Source organism: Podarcis bocagei, assembly GCF_964188305.1.
Source record: "Podarcis bocagei genome assembly, chromosome: 7".
NCBI classification, from domain to species: domain Eukaryota; kingdom Metazoa; phylum Chordata; class Lepidosauria; order Squamata; family Lacertidae; genus Podarcis; species Podarcis bocagei.
This window is the reverse complement of record NC_138132.1, coordinates 27754904-27775169: the sequence shown is the minus strand read 5'-3', so window position 1 is coordinate 27775169 and position 20266 is coordinate 27754904. Positions and strand designations below refer to the sequence as shown.

The following is a 20266-nucleotide window of genomic DNA, read 5'->3' as shown; positions in this document are numbered from 1 at the left end:
TAAAAACAAGAGGAAAAATAAACTAACATATTCACCTGTACAGTACAGTGGTACCTCAGGTTACATACGCTTCAGGTTACAGACTCCACTAACCCAGAAATAGTGCTTCAGGTTAAGAACTTTGCTTCAGGATGAGAACAGAAATCTGGCTCTGGCGGCGCGGCAGCAGCAGGAGGCCCCATTAGCTAAAGTGGTACTTCAGGTTAAGAACAGTTTCAGGTTAAGTTTCCTTCCACTGCCCCAGTAGCAGCCTTCCAAATAACCCCACTAAAGTTATTAGTCTGCCCAAAAACCAAATGCACACCCTATTACCTTGCTGGGGGTTGACAGAAGAAAGATGAATAGCTTCGTCCCTCTTGCAGCAACCTACTACATTTCTGTGCTGAGTGCAGAGGAGGAACGGGGGGGCACTGCATTCCTCCTACTTCATGTGGAGTTCCAGGTCTCCTATGGCTGCTGGGCAAATGTATAAAGACAAGGCACTGTCCAAGAGAAGAGAAACAGCCTTCAAACCACTGAAACAATTGCTGAGAGAAGGCAGAAAGCCTTCTCCCCCTTTGCCCCAGTACTGCTTGAGGGGTTGCTGTAACTGAGGGAGGAGATATGTAACTGACACTGCAGTCCAGTACATGTCTATTCAGCTCCATTGAGTTCAGTGGGACTTTCCCAGGTAAGTACTGCAGAATTGCACCCTGAAACTCTTTTCCACAGCAACTGGTTGGAGCAACAATAGTCAATTGAACCGTCTTTTGCTTCAGCCTTGCTGGCTGCATGAGGAATTGCTGCTTTGCTGCAGGAGTTCTGAATTCTTTTTTATTTGCACATAAAGGGTGGCAAAAGCTTTGTGGGCAGTACTGTATAGGTGCCCATGACCCTTGTACATGCCCATGGACTCTTGCACAATTTGCAATGCTAGTATGGCAGGGCCATCCTCTGCAGAGATTAATTTTATTATAGGGTTTTAAAATATATTGCTCTTCCATGAAAATTGCCTTGCATAAGAATACACAATTGAAACAGAAATCCAAACAAACCTGAAAGCACATAGAGGCAGGTGGATCTTAAAAGCCAGGTTAATAAACAGTAAAGGTAAAGGGACCCCTGACCATTAGGTCCAGTCATGACTGACTCTGGGGCTGCGGTGCTCATCTCGCTTTATTGGCCAAGGGAGCTGGTGTACAGCTTCCAGGTCATGTGGCCAGCATGACTAAGCCGCATCTGGCGAACCAGAGCAGTGCACGGTAACGCCGTTTACCTTCCTGCTGGAGTGGTACCTATTTATTTACTTGCACTTTGACATGCTTTCGAACTGCTAGGTTGGCAGGAGCAGGGACCGAGCAATGGGAGCTCACCCTGTTGCGGGGATTCGAACCGCTGACCTTCTGATCAGCAAGCCCTAGGCTCTGTGGTTATACACTGGGCCAATATTCTATCATATTACAATCAATAAAACTGCAGAGGTTCCTCCATAACTGCTGTGAAACAAGGCATGGTGACCCTGGGGGCCTCCAGATGCTGGACTCCCCATTAGCACCAGCGGGTATAGTGAGCAGTTGGCCATGATGAGAGTTGTAGTCTAGCAACAGCTGGAGAACCAGAGAACCTTCATTCCTTCTGTTATGGATCAGTAAGATGCGTGTTCATCCAAAGACAACCCTGTGTCCCAAAATTCCGGTGTCTTCAGATTGTATTTTAAAACATACCTGTTCACAAAGGCATTTGATGGCTGAAAGATAACTGTTCCCAGCAGTTAGTTGTTCCAGCTGGCATCCACCTGTCTTGGGAGACAATGGAAAAGTGCACCTTTGTGGGTAAAGTCAAACCATTGGAGACTTACAGCACTTGCTGTGGCTGTACAGACCAATATGGGAGAGACATGTTTTGTTGAGTAGGGACAGATGAAATTGTCCGGTTGTGCTGCTGCTCCCAGCAGTAATTCTTCCTCTGGTCATTGCTATGGATACACGACCTAATAGTGTCTCCTAATAGTGCAATTGTCTGCAAGGGATTCCCATATGGCGGGATTAATGTTGTCAGCCTCCATGTCACCTTTGCAGCCATCTTTGTAACACAGTGATGGTCTGCCAACTGACCTGGTGCCTAAAGCCAGCTCCCCATAGAGCAGGCCCTAGTGGATTCTGCCATCTTCCATTCTGTAGACGCGACCAAGCTAGTGTAGATGTCACTGAGACCAGAGTGTTGACATGCTGGGAATGTGGGCTTGGGAGAGCACATCTTTGTTTGAGTCTCTGTCCTGTCAAGTGATACCCAAAACCTTCCTGGTGCAGCTCATGTAGAAGGTGTTGAAGCATCACTCCTGGCAGTTGTAAGTTGTCCACAACTCACTTCCATAAAGCAGTGTGCTTAACATGCAAGCCTGGTAGACCTTCAGTATTAACTCGAAGGATATGTGACTGTTTTTAGATGTTCTTGATGTTATTGTTCTACTATTTTGTTTCACTGCTTTGTTTCCCACTCCCACCCCCCAAATCCTGGGCTTCTTTGGGATGAAGGGCAGGATAGAAATTTAATTAATAATAAGGATGAATAAAACCTTTTTTTTCTTCCCATAACTTTCAGGCTCTCCTTCCTCTTCAACTTAAAAAAGTTTGCTTGAAAAGGGAGGACCATGTCTTGGATAAAAGAAGGAGATTTGTCCATCTTGGAGAGATTCTGTGCCAGTGTGATAAAGGTAAGTGTTACGCTGATGCTATCACAGGTTATTTGACTTGGATGCTTGCATGTGAGTGTTAGAAGTACTGCTGCATGTATGATGCTATAGGGCTTGAAGGGTGAAGAGCTGAATCCTGCCGGCAACCCAGATCCCCTATCTTGTAGGCCATGAGATTTTGCAAAGCACCGCACATCGCGATGTCATATATGACATTTAGGTGGGCATGCTTGGTCAGAATGGCCTTATGGGCCAAATGGGGAGGTCTGGCAGGTCTCATTAAGCCCATGAGCCATAGATTCCCACCTCTGCTATAGGAGAACACCTCTGGAAATTCTGGTCCTAGAGGTTCTCCTGGAGAACCCTTTTTCTGCAGTGGCATTCCTTCTCTTGCCAGTGATCTCTCATGGGCCAGAGCTAAATATAGGCAGGGACACCCACCTCTCTCTCCCCCCACCCAATAGTGTGCTGCCGAGGGGACAGACAAATTACTATTCTCTAAGTTCTGTAGTGATCACTTTCAGAACTCCGTATGTTTCCTCCCTTCAGGCTTCCCACCTGACCTGGTATTAGGCTAAGGGCCATGTATTGCCTGACCAAGAGCTACAGGTTCCACAGCCCTGAGGATAGCTCTTTTGGCCATAGGCAGGAAGGAATTTCAGGCAGATAAGTGAGTGGGATGGTGGAGAAGGGTTGGCTGGCTCTGCCTGTCCTCTGTACCCAGCACAGAAACAGTGTGGGCTCCTGCAAGGAGGACAGAACTCCCTGTTCCTCCTCCACTATTCCTCAGCAGGTTGGTGTGTGTGTGTATGTATATTTGCAGGTTGCCAACCTTTATGAGCATATGAACAAGGCTGTCCTATGGTGCTGAGTTTTATTCTAAAACTCAGCAGTTATTCTTTAAAAAAAACTGTAATTTGGGGGGGGGGGTAGAGGTGTACTGCTGACTTAATCTGTGTCGCTTTTGTTCCTGCACTCTGCATATAGCTGTTATTTTCGGGCCATCCCCCCCCCCCCACTTTGTGCTCACCTTTAGGGAGGGCAAGCCTGAGTTCATGCCTTGTCCTGGTTTGAGAGGCCATTAGCAATACATTCTCATTGCGCCCCCTCCCTTAGCAAGCCTACCCACTCACTTCTATTGCTGTGACCTATTATTGCTACCACCCGCTTGCTTGCCAGACAGAACCAGTGGGCAGACAAGCAGTGGGCAGCAGGTCTTTATTTGCTCATCCCTTCTGGGCCAGAATGACGCACAGGTGAACAAGCAAGAATAGGAGGACCGGGTCCACGTGGCTCTTGTTTGAATGTGGGCTGTCAGCAGGTGCCTGATTCTGCTGACCTTTGATCTCTGCCCTGGCTCATGATACATGTTTAGGCTGAAATTGAGTTTGAATATCATTTTTCTGACAGCTTATCATTTCTCTGCTTTCTCCCCCCCCCCCCCTTTGCATTTAGGCAGGCCCAATGCCCAAGCACATCGCCTTCATCATGGATGGCAACCGCCGTTATGCTCAAAAACACAAAGTGAAAAAAATAGAAGGACATTCACAGGGATTTGCAAAACTAGCACAGGTGAGGAGGACCTTTTCTAGACAAGTGGCTGTTTAGGATGCAAAGGCCGAGATGGTGGCTTCAAGTCTTGGTTCACATTTGCCTTGGCTAGGTCAAAATGTGTGTGTCTAATCACCCTGTTCCCTGTTCTTTTTTTCTGTCTGCCTGGCCTCAATTTCTTCCTTTTGAGGTCCAGATTAAAATTGCTGGCTTTAACCTTTACAGCCTTAAATGGCTTGGGACCAAGTTACTTTATATACAGTTTTCTCCCCTCTGTACTTACCTGAACCTTAAAAGCTTCAGGGGGTTTGTTTTGGGTTCTCTGGATGAATTGAGGTGGGTAACCTCCAGGGAGAGGGCCTTTCCAGTGGTGGCACCCCAGTGGTCAATGGAGAGATCATTTGATGAGCACAAAGGGAGCAAAAACCACCTATTTACAGATATCCATAAATCAAATGGGGAGAGAGGTTTGCGTATGTTTCTGTAACCCACCCTAGAGCTATTTGATGAAGGGTGACCCAAAAACAAAAATTTAGTTTTAGTGACTAGTTTGTTGTCACTTTGGCTTTGAATAAATATCTCCTTTTCTACAGACACTGCAGTGGTGCTTGAGTCTGGGTATCCGGGAAGTCACAGTCTATGCCTTTAGTATTGAGAACTTCAAGCGATCCCAGGAAGAAGTAGAAGGCCTGATGGAGATGGCAAGGCAAAAATTTACCCGTCTTCTAGAAGAACAGTAAGCTCCTTCTTTCTAACCTTCTGCCGCAACCTGCAAGTCCAGGGCCGGGAACCTGAGACCTTCCAGTTGTCATTGGACTCCAACTTCCATCAGCCCCAGCTAGCATGGCTAATGGTCAGGGATGATGGGAGTTGTAGTCTAGCAAGATCTGGAGGGCCACAGGTTGCCCTCATTTGCTGTTAAGGAACATGATGTATTTCTGCATGCATTTAAAAGTTAGGCCTGACTTGAGTTATCACTTCTGTCACCAGCAGGAAACATTGAATTGTATTCAACTGACTTTTACTCAGAACAAACCGATTTAAATTAATGGACCTATGTGAGTCAAAGCCATTCATTTCAGTGGGTCCATTCTGAGTAAAAGTCAGTTGGAAAGAACCCATGAATTAATCCTGCATTAGAGCGTGATTTTTGCCCTGGTGGGGGAAATTGCAGTAAATATACTTGATTCTAAAGTAGCTTTTCTGTATTGTCTCAAAGGCAAACTGTTGGAAGCAGGGTTTGGTTATTTGTTTTACATATATATAACTTGCCATTCCCACAAATGTTCCCAAGCCAGATTACCTAAGCAAAATATTCCTTTCATTAAAATAAAAATAAGACCCCACTGAATAAAAGCAATAATAACCTATATAAGCAGCATAAAATCATTTGGTGGAGAGAGAAAGACAGTTTAGCAATTTAAACAAATTAACAGGCCTGGGGAAATAGAGGTCTTTGCTGCTGCCAAAAAAAGACATCAAGGTGGTTGCCAGGTAAACATCTTGGGAAATTATTCCATAATTGAGGTGCCGCCACTGAAAAGGCCCCGTCTTCATTGCCTGCCTGCCACATTTCACCTAGTAATTTGGAGAAAGACCTCAGGTAAAGATCTTTAGAGTCTTGGTAGGTACATACGGAAACAGATGTCACACTAGTTGTCAGTCTCCTTAGTGACTAAAATTTTTGTATAATTCTACAGGGAAATGGCTGAGGTTTTTGTGAACTGGCAGATTAGTAACTGAGGATATGGAATATTGCTGTGCTTTAACTTATTTTTGGAACAATACCTTCCCAAAGTTTCATCCATTTATTTTATTTTCAGTATATAATTTCAAGGGCATAAGCTTTAGCAGATTAGTGTTTACTTTGTGAAGTGCCATAGTAGGCACATTGTGGGGTGATGGTGGATAGAGGTAAAGAAAATCTGGTCAACAGTGACACTGGAGGGAATTGAAATGGGAAAAACAGAGACTGTGACAATTAAAAGCTTAAATGTACATGCATGGGCCAGTTGCAAAGCAGTGTTGATCACATAAACATTAGTAGGCTAATTAACCCCTGTGGTGATAATATGAGAGCAAAAAAGAGACCTGCATCAAATTATTACAATTTTTGTGATCATTTCTAACATTTATTAATTCATAATTATAAAATTATTTACATACCATTCTCTTGCAACAAACCAAGGGGATGTTTACCAGCAAATCTTTTTTTTAAAAAATGATATTTTATTGAACCGTTTTAAATTATAAAGCAATAAAGTGATACAAACAAAAAAAGGCACAAAACTCTGTAAAGGGGGGGGATATATGAATATATACAACAATACCCTAACCCATACATTCTTTTATAAATTTGATATTAGTCTAACACTAATGTAAATATTAATAGCCTACCACATTTTATATAAATTCATTCCAAATATTATCATTTATCCAAGCAGAGTCTACGTCTGTAAGCAGTCTGTTCATCAGTTGCAAGTGTTATCATATTATCAAAAGGAGATCATGTATCCGTATCAGTCTCTTGGCTACCATTAAATCGCATAAAATCTATTTTCCTTGTCCCATTGTTAACTTCCTGCAACAAATTAAGCTAAGAAAGCTGGAGGTATAATATTTGTAGGTATATTATTCATGTTTCTGCATATTTTTGCACTATGAAATAAAATAAAACTAGCCTGAGCTTTTAGAGGTCTTCCTGTGAATAGCTGCTGCTTGACTGTATTACAGCTGTTAGTGGGACCAGGATAAAAAGAGAAATGTGGTTGTGTTTTGAATTTTACAGGGTCAAATAGACCATTAGTGTATATTGACAGAGCAGCAGAAAGAAACTAGAGTAGTGGGTACTTACTGGGTTCTTTTCAGTTCTGTGCTGGACTATGGAGAGTTTGGAGGATTATTCCACATCCTTGTGCTATTATCGGGATGAAAATGGCCATTAGGAATCGAGTTTCCACAGGCCGCAACAATGCCTGCTTTCTCAAACACACAGTTGACTTGAAGAAATACTTGGCAGAAGGTCCTCTAGAGATGATGCTGGACTCTCAGTTCCCTCAGCCCCAACCATTGGTGCCCACAGGGCCTCTGGGTATGGTCTGAAAATACAGTGGTGCCTCGCAAGACGAAAAGAATCCGTTCCGCGAGTCTCTTCGTCTTGCGGTTTTTTCGTCTTGCGAAGCAAGCCCATTAGCGGATTAGCAGCTTAGCGGGCTTAGTGGATCAGCTGATAAGCGGCTTAGCAGATCAGCTGTTAAGCGGCTTAGCGGATCAGCTGTTAAGCGGCTTAGCGGCTTAGGAAAGGGGGGGAGGGAAAAAAACCCACAGGAACTCGCAAGACATTTTCGTCTTGCGAAGCAAGCCCATAGGAAATTCGTTTTGCGAAGCACCTCCAAAACGGAAAACCCTTTCGTCTAGCAGGTTTTCCGTCTTGCGAGGCATTCGTCTTGCGGGGCACCACTGTGCATGAGGACCACCATCTTGCAGATTCTGAGCAAGGCTCTGATCAGTGCCTGGGTGGATAACCACCTGAGAACCTCATGTATGCCATGAGAAAAGAAAGTTGGGGTTTAAATAAATCTGGAAGGGGACAGGCTTTCCTACCTGTTACTGTTATTGTTATTATTATCATCGTCATCATTTAATAATAAAATTTATATACTGTCCTTCATCAAAAGATCTCAGGGCAGTTCACATAATAAAATACAAAATAAAACACAAGTAAATAATTAAACCAAAGTTATTTATCATTGAGATGAGGGTAGCATGATGGTTAAGAGAATGAGCTGTGAACAAGGATATCCCCAGATTAGTCAGCTGTCATGAATTCAGTACCCCATTCCCATTGCTGTTTATATAGGGATAATCGCTGTAACCTACTCCACAAGATTGTGCATAAGGATTACAGAATAATTGTATGTGGAATGTAAGAAAAGTGTCATATGATAGCTATTACATGAATTATAAAGTATGTTTCATACTGTCCTGTCCTGTACTTGAAGTGAAACTTCAGAGTTTGCCAATTGCCGACTGGTTAACTAAGGGAAGAAAGGTTGTTAGGACTGGAATTATTAACCCAACTGGCTGTAACCTGCTAGCTGGTATATAATTTACATTGGGAAAAGTGGCTGGGGAAACCCAGCCAGATGGGCGGGGTATAAATAATAAATTATTATTATTATTATTATTATTATTATTATTATTATTTATTGGAAATTTTTATATTTTCAAATTATCTGTTGGTATAAAGCAAACTTTATTAATTGGAGCAGTGCTCTCCTAGAGCTAAGATCTGCTCACAACCAAAACTCATTTCAAATGATACCATAACACTGATAAGAGGGACAGCCAGTAAAGGAAGTAAACAGAGACCCAAACAGCACTCTTGGAGCTTCAGTGTGTGTCCTTCCTCTGAAGTGAAACAATTAAGGTGCTTAATTTGTATATTAAATTGTCTAGAATCTTGGGGGAGCTGCTCCAATTTAGACCAAGATGAAAGTAAATATAATTCTAGTCTAGGGTGGGTATGAACAGCCTTTTTCCTACTGTAGCGTAAACCTGATTATATGATTTTTTTCTCAGGTTACGTCTAAGAAGAGTGGGCATTCAGTTGGGACCCTGAAGGCAATAATTTTTATTGGGGCTCTTAGCCAGTGGAGCCTGGCAATGGCCTTCCACCCTAGGCTGAAGCAAAGTGCAACTGTGTAGATACCCTGGTCCCCTCTTGTAAAAGTCAGTAGACTAAATTAATTAATGTTTCCCCATGCAATGGGTTTGAAAAACCAACACCCATACAATACACTTCACTGCTGTTCATTCACAGCTCATTAAAGTACAGTGGAACCTTGGTTCTTAAACTTAATCCATTCTGGATGTCCATTCCAAAACCAAAACGTTCCAAAACCAAGGCGCACTTTCCTGTAGAAAGTAATGCAAAATGGATTAATCCGTTCCTGACTTTTAAAAACAACCCCTAAAACAGCAATTTAACATGAATTTTACTATTTAACGAGACCATTGATCCATAAAATGAAAGCAATAAACAATGTACTGCAGTCACACAATCAATCAGTCAATCAATCAATCAATAGCTGAACTGGCTTCCACACAGTCATAAAAACAAAACAAAAAAGAGCCACAAAAACGCAAAATAAATAGCAAAAACAGACAGACCTCAATGTAACACTCAAAATGGAAGTGTGGCACTCAAATCAGAATCGTAACACTCAAAAAAGAAGTGTGGCACTCAAATCGTCAGCATAACACTCAAATCGTCAGCATAACACTCAAAACGGAGCATGTTCAGCTTCCGAAAAATGTTCGCAAACTGAAAAACTTACTTCCAGGTTTGCAGTGTTTGGGTTCCAATTTGTTTGAGTACTGAGGCGTTTGAGAACCAAGATACCACTGTAAGCTGAAATCATGGCTGCTGGATGATATAGTAAACATCTTTGGAGCTTTTGGCAGGACAGTTTCAAATGTCTTGCTGCCTTGCTGGCCCCAGATCCAACTCTTGCTTACGTGGAAAACCCTTGTGACTTGTATTCTTCTCTCCCCCACTCCTCCATGTGTCCTGTTGCAAGATGTAAGCAGAATCTCTGAATAACTGAGTGGCGGTTAATATTGACTGTATACTGTACGTGCTGGCATTGCTGGGGTTTGTCTTGTCTGTTGTGTTAGTCAAATTCCTCCATCCTCTTCCTCTTCTCCCTTTTAGGGAGAACTTGGAGAGACACGGTGTGTGTGTTCGTATCCTCGGGGACCTGCCCCTCCTGCCGAAAGATATCCAGGAACTAATTGCCAAAGTTGTGCTGGCAACGAGGCACTACAACACGTGAGTCCTGTTGCAAAGTCTTGCCATTTTAAAACATGGTTTTTATTGGAGTCGTCACGAGACCATAAAACCAAACAGAACATCAGTAGGGGCATGCTTGTCAGAAGTTTGAACAAAAACCAAGTGATCATTCATTACTCTCATTGTGCATGTCTGTATTTAATGTCAAAATGGGGCAGGGAGGTATTAAGTCAGGCCACTCCCTGTACCTAATCTCTCTGCAATTGTATCAGAAACCCGGGGCCCGTCCATATCTTGGCTTTGTGTGGATTATGAACCCTTTGTGCTTCCTTTAATTGTGTAGTAGTAGTAGTAGTAATAATAAGAATAAGAATAAGAATTTTATTATTTATACCCCACCCATCTGGCTGAGTTTCCTCAGCCACTCTGAGCGGCTTACAGAATATATAAAATAGAATAAAGCATCAAACATTAAAAACTTCCTTTCAGCTTCCTTTTAGGAGGAGATTCAGAATAGACTATCAGTTTAATTGGATGAACTCAAGTTCAGCTATGATAAGAGAGGGAGGAGAACTTCCTTAACACCGTGCGTCATTTTTCTTCTCTCTTTATTTTTAAAAGGTGTTTTTTGAACATTGGTATTGCATACACATCAAGACAAGAGATTAGCAATGCGGTGAAAGAGCTGGCTTGGGGGGTCGAAGAAGGACTGCTTCAACCCAGGTAACCTTGCATGTTTGATTTCCGCAATGGGGCTGCTGTGGAAGCATCCACTCTGTGGCATACCATCTTCAGTCCCAGGTTGAGCTCTGTTCCTTAGGCTTGGCAGAAGGAGCTGGATCGTCATAGTGCTGACTATCGGGCCCTTGTGCCCACAGATTTTCCCATCCCCCACCCCCATACTGCTGCTGCTGCCGCCACTCCTTGGAGCACATTCCTGTACACTGATTGGCTGGCCATTGTGTCAATCATGAAGAGCAGTTTTCAAAGCATGAAAACCTTTAAAAAAACAACAACACCAAAAAACACCAGCAACCTTAAAGCACTAAGCAAACATTGGAGGGCATAAATATGCAAGGCTCTTGGAAATGCAAACAAAGCAGTCATGAAATCCGAAGCCTCAGCGGAAGGGCAAGCTGGCAGTCAGGACTTGAGTCGCAAGCTCTACCTGTGCTGCTTAGGGAAAGGCTGGGGAAAGCAAAGCTCATGCCGGTTAGTTTTCCAGTCTGTTTGTACACAGCCATAATCATACTTTCGCAAGGCTAGCCTACATGATGCCCTCCAGGTGTTTCTGGACTTCAACTCCCATCAGTCCCTACCAGCATGGCCAGCGGTCAGAGATAATGGGATTGTAGTCCACCAGCATCACGCTGACTTACTCCCAGTGTCCTACACCACCTCCTCGTCTACATTCTCCACTGCAACTGTCTGGGCCTTCCCACAGAAGTCCAATGCCATTCTGAAACACCTTAAATGTTCTTAGAAAAGCAGTGGTGGATCTTGGTCTCAAATTTCAGCGGTGCCCTGGGTGATGCCAAATTTCGGCACCCCCCCCCATCTCTCGCGTTCCATTCTAAATCATAGTTGCCGGGGCCTGAGGCCTGCGCCAGTGCGACCAAACCTCTTGAGAGAAGTCACGTGTACTAAAAATCAGTGTGCCACCTTTCCGTCCCAAATACCTGCCCATATAGCTTTTTTGAAAGCAAGCAAAACTATTTGAAAAACAAAAGAAACACATAGCAAGAAAATGCTACAACAAACAACATGAAACAGACCGCTGGGTACTCAATAGAAGGTTGCTAAGCAGTGCTGGGGACATGTCCTAGGCTGCACCCCTTCCTGAGCCATACAAGTCTTGAGAGCCACTAAGAGGCCTGGAGGGGGCTGCCTTTGGCCTCAGGGCTGAGGTTCCCCATCCTTTCTCTAAATGAAAACTGATTTTCAGCTATTCAAGCCTCAACTCCTCATAAGACCCCCTCCTAGCGGTTTCCTATAGCTCATGGGGGACAGAATGGAACTCGGCAGCACAGTTGCTTCAGGGCCAAGTGAAAGTCCCTCAGTGCTACATTCTGGAAGTGGTCCTGCAGATGGGACTGGAACTACCACAATACTGCACCTCTTGACTTCCATCTCACAGAGCCCCTTCAGGAGGGGATAGCATGGTGGACTGTGTTGAAAGCTGCTGACTGATCAATGTCTTGCATTCTACACCCACCACCTGGGCACAGTCGCAAAACTACTATTTTGGGGGTTGGAGGACCATTGGGATGCAGTGGGGGCTTCTCCACATACAAAAGTATTCTGGTCATTGAGACCCATAGGAATTTTTACATCAGTGGAGCAGGACCACCTTAGCAGTGGTGCCGTTCTTGTGGATTTTGCTCCTCAAGAGGCTCACCACATGCCATCCTCCTGTGCTAGCCTTGTATTTAAGCACGAGTCTGGTAGCCATAGGTGATATGGATTTGCATGTAGGCAAGCACATGGAGTTCCATTTAGGCAAATGTGGACTGGGGAAGGAGGAGGAGCACCTCCACACCTGGCACACAAACCCAAGAAACCAAATCAGGATGAAAGAGGATGAGCAGAATTCTCCATCTCTCTCTGCCAGCCCCCAGGAGGCTGGTGACACATTCTGCATGCTAGTTACTCTTATTCACAAGGCTTTTCCATGCACTGAGCTGGTTCTTTAGAACTTCCCTGTTCTTTCAAGTCTCTGGAGGGCGTGAGGACAAAACACAAGTGGATTTATTTTAGGTTTATGATCTTACAGATGTCATGGTCTTAAATGCTGGTACACTTTGTATTGCCTTTTTGTGTTTGTGGTTGTAACTGTGTTGCATTTCTTCTTCACCTACTTGGTGCATTCTTCTCTGGCGGAAAAGTAGTATTGAAATGAGAAAGAAAAATAAGTGCCATAAACAAAGAATAGGCAATTAGGCATAGTGCTAGTATAGATTCAAGAGTTGTTTGTTTTTTTATTTGGAGTTTAGAAACTCCAAATAAAGGGCACATCTCCCTTGTGCCCTTTAGAATCTGCTCCACACTTTAGAAACAATAATAAAATGAGTCTGATCGTATATGAAACATGTTTATCAAATGTATCTTGTGCCAGTTTACTCCTTACCACCCAAAGCAAGTTCAAACAAAGTCCTCAGTGCTTTCAGAAAAATGCTTGGAATTTGCTCCTTGGGGAAGGCAGTTTCCTAAGTGGGTAGGCCATGCTGCTCTCTGTGCCCTCCTTTTCTTCTTTAAGGAGATTGGCACTTGGATGGAATCACTTAAAGTTAAGATCCAGAGGTGCAGAAATAAGCACATGGTGCCGTCTTTCTAGTCTTCATGGCTAGGAGCCCCACCACTGCCTCCTAGCCATGATGATGAGTGTAGGCTACCCCTGAATTCAGAGACAGTAAACCTCTGGATACTAGTTGGAGGAGCGACAGCAGGTGAGGGTTGATACCCACGTGTACCACTTATGGAGTTTTGCCATAGGCATCTGCATGGCTGCAGTGTGTGGAGGAGGATGCTGGAATAAGTGGGCCTCTTCTTCTTCTTCTTCTTCTTCTTCTTCTTCTTCTTTTTCTTCTTCTTCTTCTTCTTCTTCTTCTTCTTCTTCTTCTTCTTCTTCTTCTTCTTCTTCTTCTTCTTCTTTGCCTGATCCAGAAGGTTTTCATGGTCCACCTAATGTGCATTCCACTTTGTAGATAAACATTGCCTCCCTAATTTAAGTTTTGTGTCTCTTAGTGATGTATCAGAGTCGCTAATCGACAAGTGCCTGTATACCTGTAAATCTCCTCATCCAGACATCCTAATAAGGACTTCCGGAGAAGTCAGACTTAGCGATTTCATGCTCTGGCAGGTAACAGTGAACTGAAATTACCCATGAGGTTGGAAGAGTGAGATCCACCTCTCCTGCTCTGCTTGGTCTTGTTTAGAAATAATTTAGCACTTTGGCTCTGGGGATTTTGTTGTACGGTTTCAGGAAAGATTTTGCGTTTCAGCTTTGGGGGTGGAATCTGAATCTCTCTTCATTAAACCATTAGAATAAAAATACATTCGAAGATATACAGTCCTGCATCACGTACTGGAATTCCAGTGTGAACAAAGGAGCTGTCAGATCAGGGCTAAATGTTGAGAGTCAATGTCAAGCTTTAAAAACAATAAAGCGACTCCTACGGGCTCCAAAAATCTTGTTCAGATATAAAACTGATGTTGCATAAATGACTGGGTCATGCCTCAAAGAAAGTCTTCTGAAACAAAAATGTACTTAGTAGGCGCCTAGGCAGCTTGATGCTGGTGACTGATTTCGGCTGGGAACTGATTCCAGAGAAATGGAACTGCAGAACCAAAAGTCTGGTTTCTAGTGCAAGTTAAGGCATATGGTACTCTCAACACTATTGCATCTGAGAAGAGCAGTAGCTTGGTAGGGCTATATTGGGCAAGGGTCTCCCTTCAAGTTTTTTAGGACTTAGAATGCTAAAAGCAAAACCTTGAACTGTAACACTAGCTAGTGCAGCTCCCTCAGCAGAGGTGTTTTATGGTTTCAATAGAATACTTCAACAACCAACCTAGCTGCTGCATTCTGCACTAGCTGCAGCTTCTGGATTAAGCTGCATGCAGGTGCCAGTCCTAAACCATGGATATGCCTCTGAATATCTGTTGCTGGGAGGTTTGTGGACTTCCTAGTTGGCCACTCTGAGAACAAGATGCTAAACTAGATGGGCTTTTGGTCTGATCCAACAGAGCTCTTCTGATACTGCTAACATTACAGCAGGACTGGCCAGCCTATGGCCCTCCAGATGCCACTGAAGTCTAGCTCCCAACAGCCCCACCTTGAGTGGTCAAGGACAATGGCACTATACCCCAGCAGTGTCTGGAAGGTTAGCTGCCTTCCAGGTTAGCTGCCCCTGAATTACAGCTTTCCGTTTTATGCTAAAGCATGAACTATAAATGGGGAAATTTCCTTTCAGGATTCCCCCTTTGATTTCCATGTCCCGTTTGCTAAGGGACCTCTTCACCCCATATATTCCTAGCTGGCAACTGCACCCCTCAGCTGGAGAATTCTGGGAGTACCACATGTCCCAAAGGTGCACTTAGCCTGTACCTAGAACCTGGGCTTTGAGTCTTGCAACTACAGCCTTCTGGAATCGGTTATCAGCTGAGATTAAACAAGCACCTATCATTTTAATGTTCAGGAGGCTAGTGAATTGTGTAGGTTGAATGTGAAGCAAGTGCAGCCCTCACCCTGCTTTGCAAATGCCAGGGTCATTCTACCTGCTGGTTTCCTGCAACACGATCCTTTTCCCAGCAGAAAAGGAGGGAGTGTGCTTTGCTACAAAAAGGACTGCAAGAAGCAGGCCTGCAAGAATCTGTGCTCTTTGGCCTGCATTAGAGTTGGCTAACCTTTTCCAGGCAGAGGGCCAGGTGGACCCCATGGTTGTCCAGGAGGTGTGGCCAAAGTGAAAAAATGTGCACAACAAGAACTGTAGTTCTCAAGCCTGCCTTCCAAAACATTTCCCCCATAATGTTGTTTTGTTATTTTTATTGTAACATAAAAAGTGTTACTAGCAAACAAAAGTTCAGTAGCAGGGTATCACATCATACTATACAGAAAACAAGCAAGCAAACAAAAAAAGGATAAGAGGAAGAAATGGCAACACACCAGTCTAAATTGAGGCATCCATATTTCCTGAGCTGGCGTGGATGGTGAATGTTGGGCATCTAAGTCCAAAGCATGCGAAATAAAATCCCACCAGAAATAAAATCCCACCAGCAATCTGGATCATCCATCCCTCTGGATAAACAGTGTTATCCCCACCACCACCCCTCCCTGCAATAGCTGAAGTCCATATGTTCTTAAACCATCCTGGTTGCAGTTAGCATCCATGCCAAAGGTTGTTTAGAGCAACAAGCCTTCACGTTAACAGTCATCCTGTTCCGTAAAGACAATTGTGGGGAAGCTTGTACGGGTGATTTAATTATTTTAGATATTTCTAGATAAAGTTGAGACTATTCAAAACCATTGTTATAAGTAAGTGTTAAAGTCATTGTTTTAAAATGGACCAATTGAACTGGGGTGGGGGTGGCTTGGAGGGACACAAGCCATTTGTCATCACAATAGCACAGTGAGGGACCTACATGAGCTGTTGGGGTGGGGAGAGGAGAGGATTTTTTAATTTCTTTTTTTATTGAGAAATTTGGAGGGAGCCACAAATATCTTTTGGCATCACAGCAGGGAGCTCACTGGAGAGTGTGTGTGTGTGTGTGTGTGTGTGTGAGAGAGAGAGAGAGAGAGAGAGAGAGAGAGAGAGAGAGAGAGAGTGTATGTGTGTGTTAGAGTAGACCACAGGTTGTCACCTCAGGCATACATCCTTAGAGCTCAATGCCCTTCCTTCTCCTACCCCCAACCCCCACCAAAAAAAACACCCAAAAACTTTTTAGAGGTGTAGTGTTGGACTGATCATGCTCCCTTCACAGCCAAAAGGATATTGAGGTGGAATGGCAATTGGTATTGGATGTGCACACTCTAGAATGAGTCCTCACAGCCTTTGTCTTTTCTTTCAGCAGCAATGGGGAAGTCACTTTTCATGACTGCAAAGGTCCTAGTGCAAAGCTAAACACCTCTCTGCCCTGTTTTCACATTCTTATAGTGGAATTTTGAGGTTACAGGATTCCAGCATGGTCCAAAGTATCTGCACATAACCCATGCAATCAATGAATAGGAATGTATGTAGCATATGGATGAAAGGCCTTTTGTGGGTTTGTGCTAGAATAATTTCACTGGCCAACGTTGCTTGATTCTGTGGTGTTCTTCCCTCTGCGGGCTGCCTGTTAAACTCCTTGTCTTTCTTTCTGCAGACATCTCATACATGCTTGGTTTTCCAGTCTGTCTTGTGGCCAGATTACTCCTTCTGGAACTTGTGGGAGGCTGTCCTTCAGTTCCAGATGAACTACAATGCTCTTCAGGTAACACCCAGAGGGCACAAATCTGAGGCAAATCTGGCAAACCCAGGACTCCCCACCAACATATTATGAATATTAACTGACTTTCTCAAGACTTAAAAGACTGGGAATTGTGCCAGTTTTTTAAAAAGGAAAAAAAACCTTATTGCTTTAAAAGCAAGTATTCCCCATCTCAACTGTAACACTTGAGCAAAAATTCTTTCCATCTTATGTCATTTATCTATTCACGGGCTGAACATAAGATTTAATAAATAAGAATAATATAATAATAGATCCCAATTTCTGGAGATCAAATTTTGAGTAGGATTTAGTGAGGTCCTCCTAGTTTGTTTTATGGGTAGACAGTAGAATTAGTTCAAAGCTGGTAAAAATAAGTTTCCTAATACCAAAATGGTTAAATATATGATCATAAAAGGTAACTAAGCCCAAATGTGCCCCTAGTGAAAATGGTATTAGGTGATCTAGAAACAGATTTAGACATTGGGTGATGTTCAGTGTTCATCATATGCAGAACAGACCTATTGAAATGGTTCTGATAGCTTTTCCATTGTGGGTAGATTTTAAAGTGGGTCAGATGTCTTCTTCTGTTTCAGTTAAATACTAGTCAAAAATCAGAAGTGCAGAAATATTTGATAGTGACCAAATACACTGAATTTTTGCATGTAGCAAGACAAATGCGTTTCCATAGAATGGAATGCAATTGCTTGGTGAGAGTGTGTATGGAAGAAAAATAATTTTAGGAAGAGGGAGCAAACTCTAACTTTGAGAAGCATCAGGGATTGGGTGTTCTTTCTTTCTTTCTTTCTTTCTTTGCTTGCTTGCTTGCTTGCTTGCTTTTGGGAGCTGCTGCATGGTGGATGGAGAGGCATTTGGGAACCAAACAGAAGCAAATTTCTCCAGCAATTTTTGCTTCTCTATTCCAGGGAACCCAGTGAGGTACTTTGAAGATGTTAAGGCACACCACTCTCATCAACCTTGACCAAGTGGCCATGCTGGCTGGGGCTGATGGGAGTTGTAGTCCCGCAAACATCTGGACGGCACCACATTGACTCTCCCCCTATTGACTATTAGGCTTGCTTCATTTTCACCAACTCATATGCCATTTCTTTTCAGAAAGCCAGGGATTTATACATGGAAGAAAGGAAGTGGCAGCAGATGGAAAATGACAAGATCTGTGTGCTGGAGAAGCTGAAAGAGGAAGGTTCTACATCCTGTACAGATGCACAGAGACGGCGGACTCTCCTCCAGGAATGCAGAGCTAAACGGGAAGAGAGAATCCAGAGTTTTTTGCAAGCCCTGGAGAATAAGCACATGGACTTCCTAGAAAAACTGAGTATGGCATCAGCATGACCAAAAGGAACTTGTAGGGCCAGGAGCAGGAGAGGAAGGACATGAATCAAGTTACAAACAGTTCAACTGCTGCCAGTGGTCTTCACTTGTTAATGGGAATGTAAAGTTTTGTTTCCCTTTGTGTTCTCAGTAGACATATACAAGACTTTACCACCTATGTTTCTGGTTGTTATTCAAGCTTTGGTTGGGGATGACGGTGTCTGAAATAAGTTTATGCTTATGTGGGTTTATAAAGGTAACCAAACAAAGAGGACAAGCTTGAGTAGATGTTCTTGGGAAGGTCTGTCCTTGTTTCACTCCCTCTTCCCAAACTGCAGTGTTTCGGTGCCTCAGCTAAACAAGTTTCCTTAAACTTTTTCGAATTCTGAAAAGTTGCTTGCCGTGCAGGGAGGGGTGCAGTTGGGGAAAGTGGACAAGGACCCTGTTTGCATGCACACAGACAAATGAGTGTCTAGTTCTAGGTGGGCTTTTTGATGCCTAATTAGAAGACTGGCTGTCCCATTAAATAAAAATAAAACTTCTCGTCTCAATTTTCTGTGTGTGGCCAGAAACAATAGAATTGCCCTAATTTGGTGAACCTGCGTACTTGTGAGGCTCTACAAGGAAACCTGCATTGCCTGCCCCAGAACTATTTTGGCATTAAGTGGTACATAAATTAATAAAAACTAGATTGGGAGAATGTTCTTTCTGCTTGGCTGTGTATGTGCTACAGAGCTTTGGGCACTCCAGTTTGCTGGAGGTGTATCTAATACAGCATACTCTGCTGTCTCTGTGTGTGTGTTTTTTTTTAAGTGTTTTACTTTCAGATGGCACCAGAAAATGTCATTTTTAAAAAATAAAAAACTTGCAGATTCAGCATGTTGGATACAGCTGTGAAGAGGCTGATTAAGGCATCAAGCCATGAATAAAGCAATTTTTGGGGGGAGACAACAAATTTTAAAAATAAGCTGAATATTATTAAAAGTTTCTATTCTAACGCTATGTGAATCCAAAGAAGAAATGTGCAGTTTAATTATCTTTTTTAAAAATGGTGAGGATGAGCCAGTTGTCAGAGAACCGATACTGTAAATCATCAAACCATTTAAGAATTGTGTCCTTTTTCGATGCAAGTAGTTAAGGATATATACAGAAATACATGGTGACCAATAAATTATGGGAACTTTGTTCTCATACAGTGGCTTTACCTACTGTTAGAAGCTGAATCTTTATAGCTTTTATGATGTCTGAAACAGCTGTTTTAAGAAAGACCTCAAATTCTAAAGGGAATGTCTCCCCTGTTTCTTGAACAGGGCATGCACATAACCTCCCAGCCATGTGTTATCTTTTCAGAGGTGGGAAAGAATATTTATTAGTAAATGTTTCTTCTGCATTAAAAACTTACAATCAATAAGTTGAAAAACGTGAATGGTTGCTTCTGTAGGAAACAAGAGGTCCAACATCCTTAATGAAGGTGTTTCTTTGTCTACATGGTTTAGAAGTAGCTGTTGGCACACCAGTCCAAACCCCCTCAGGGGTGGGCAGCCTCCAGTGCATGGGTCAGTTTTGGTGCTTCAGGGAATCCAATTTGGTTTGTGGTGCCATTTCCCCCCAAAATCACAACCACGTGTCCATCAGCTGATGGGCTTTTTAAAATCCTGCTGGGTGTTACTTCACCAGTGCATTCTCTATGGGTAACATGCTTCCATAGCAGACTCCTGCAGGGAGCCTGACTGAACCCTGAGTAGGTGAGGAGAGAGTTCAATCCTACTTGGTGCTTCACCACCCCACCCCATCTCATGGGTCAATTTTTGATAAGGGAGTGGGACTGCCTACCAACATATCACTTCCATCATGATGACAGATGGATGGATGGGTGATTCCCACTTACCTGCCAAAAGTTGGCCAGTGGGGTGGGGGAGATAATGACCTGGCTCACTGGGTGTATACAGAACAGTTTG

General features: G+C 43.3%; 1 protein-coding gene across 1 annotated transcript in view; it reads left to right on the top strand.

Annotated features, from left to right (window-relative positions):
• Positions 1–19512, top strand: part of DHDDS (dehydrodolichyl diphosphate synthase subunit) — a 21203-nt gene extending 1691 nt beyond the window's left edge. Inside the window, exons 2-9 of the mRNA XM_081202786.1 lie at positions 2581–2692; positions 4127–4243; positions 4816–4958; positions 9939–10055; positions 10638–10739; positions 13761–13875; positions 16875–16982; positions 18093–19512. Of these exons, the coding sequence (XP_081058912.1) occupies positions 2630–2692; positions 4127–4243; positions 4816–4958; positions 9939–10055; positions 10638–10739; positions 13761–13875; positions 16875–16982; positions 18093–18329 (1002 nt within the window). The 5' untranslated portion in view covers positions 2581–2629 and the 3' untranslated portion in view covers positions 18330–19512. The remainder of the gene's footprint in view (positions 1–2580; positions 2693–4126; positions 4244–4815; positions 4959–9938; positions 10056–10637; positions 10740–13760; positions 13876–16874; positions 16983–18092) is intronic.
• The last annotated feature ends 754 nt before the right edge of the window (positions 19513–20266 follow it).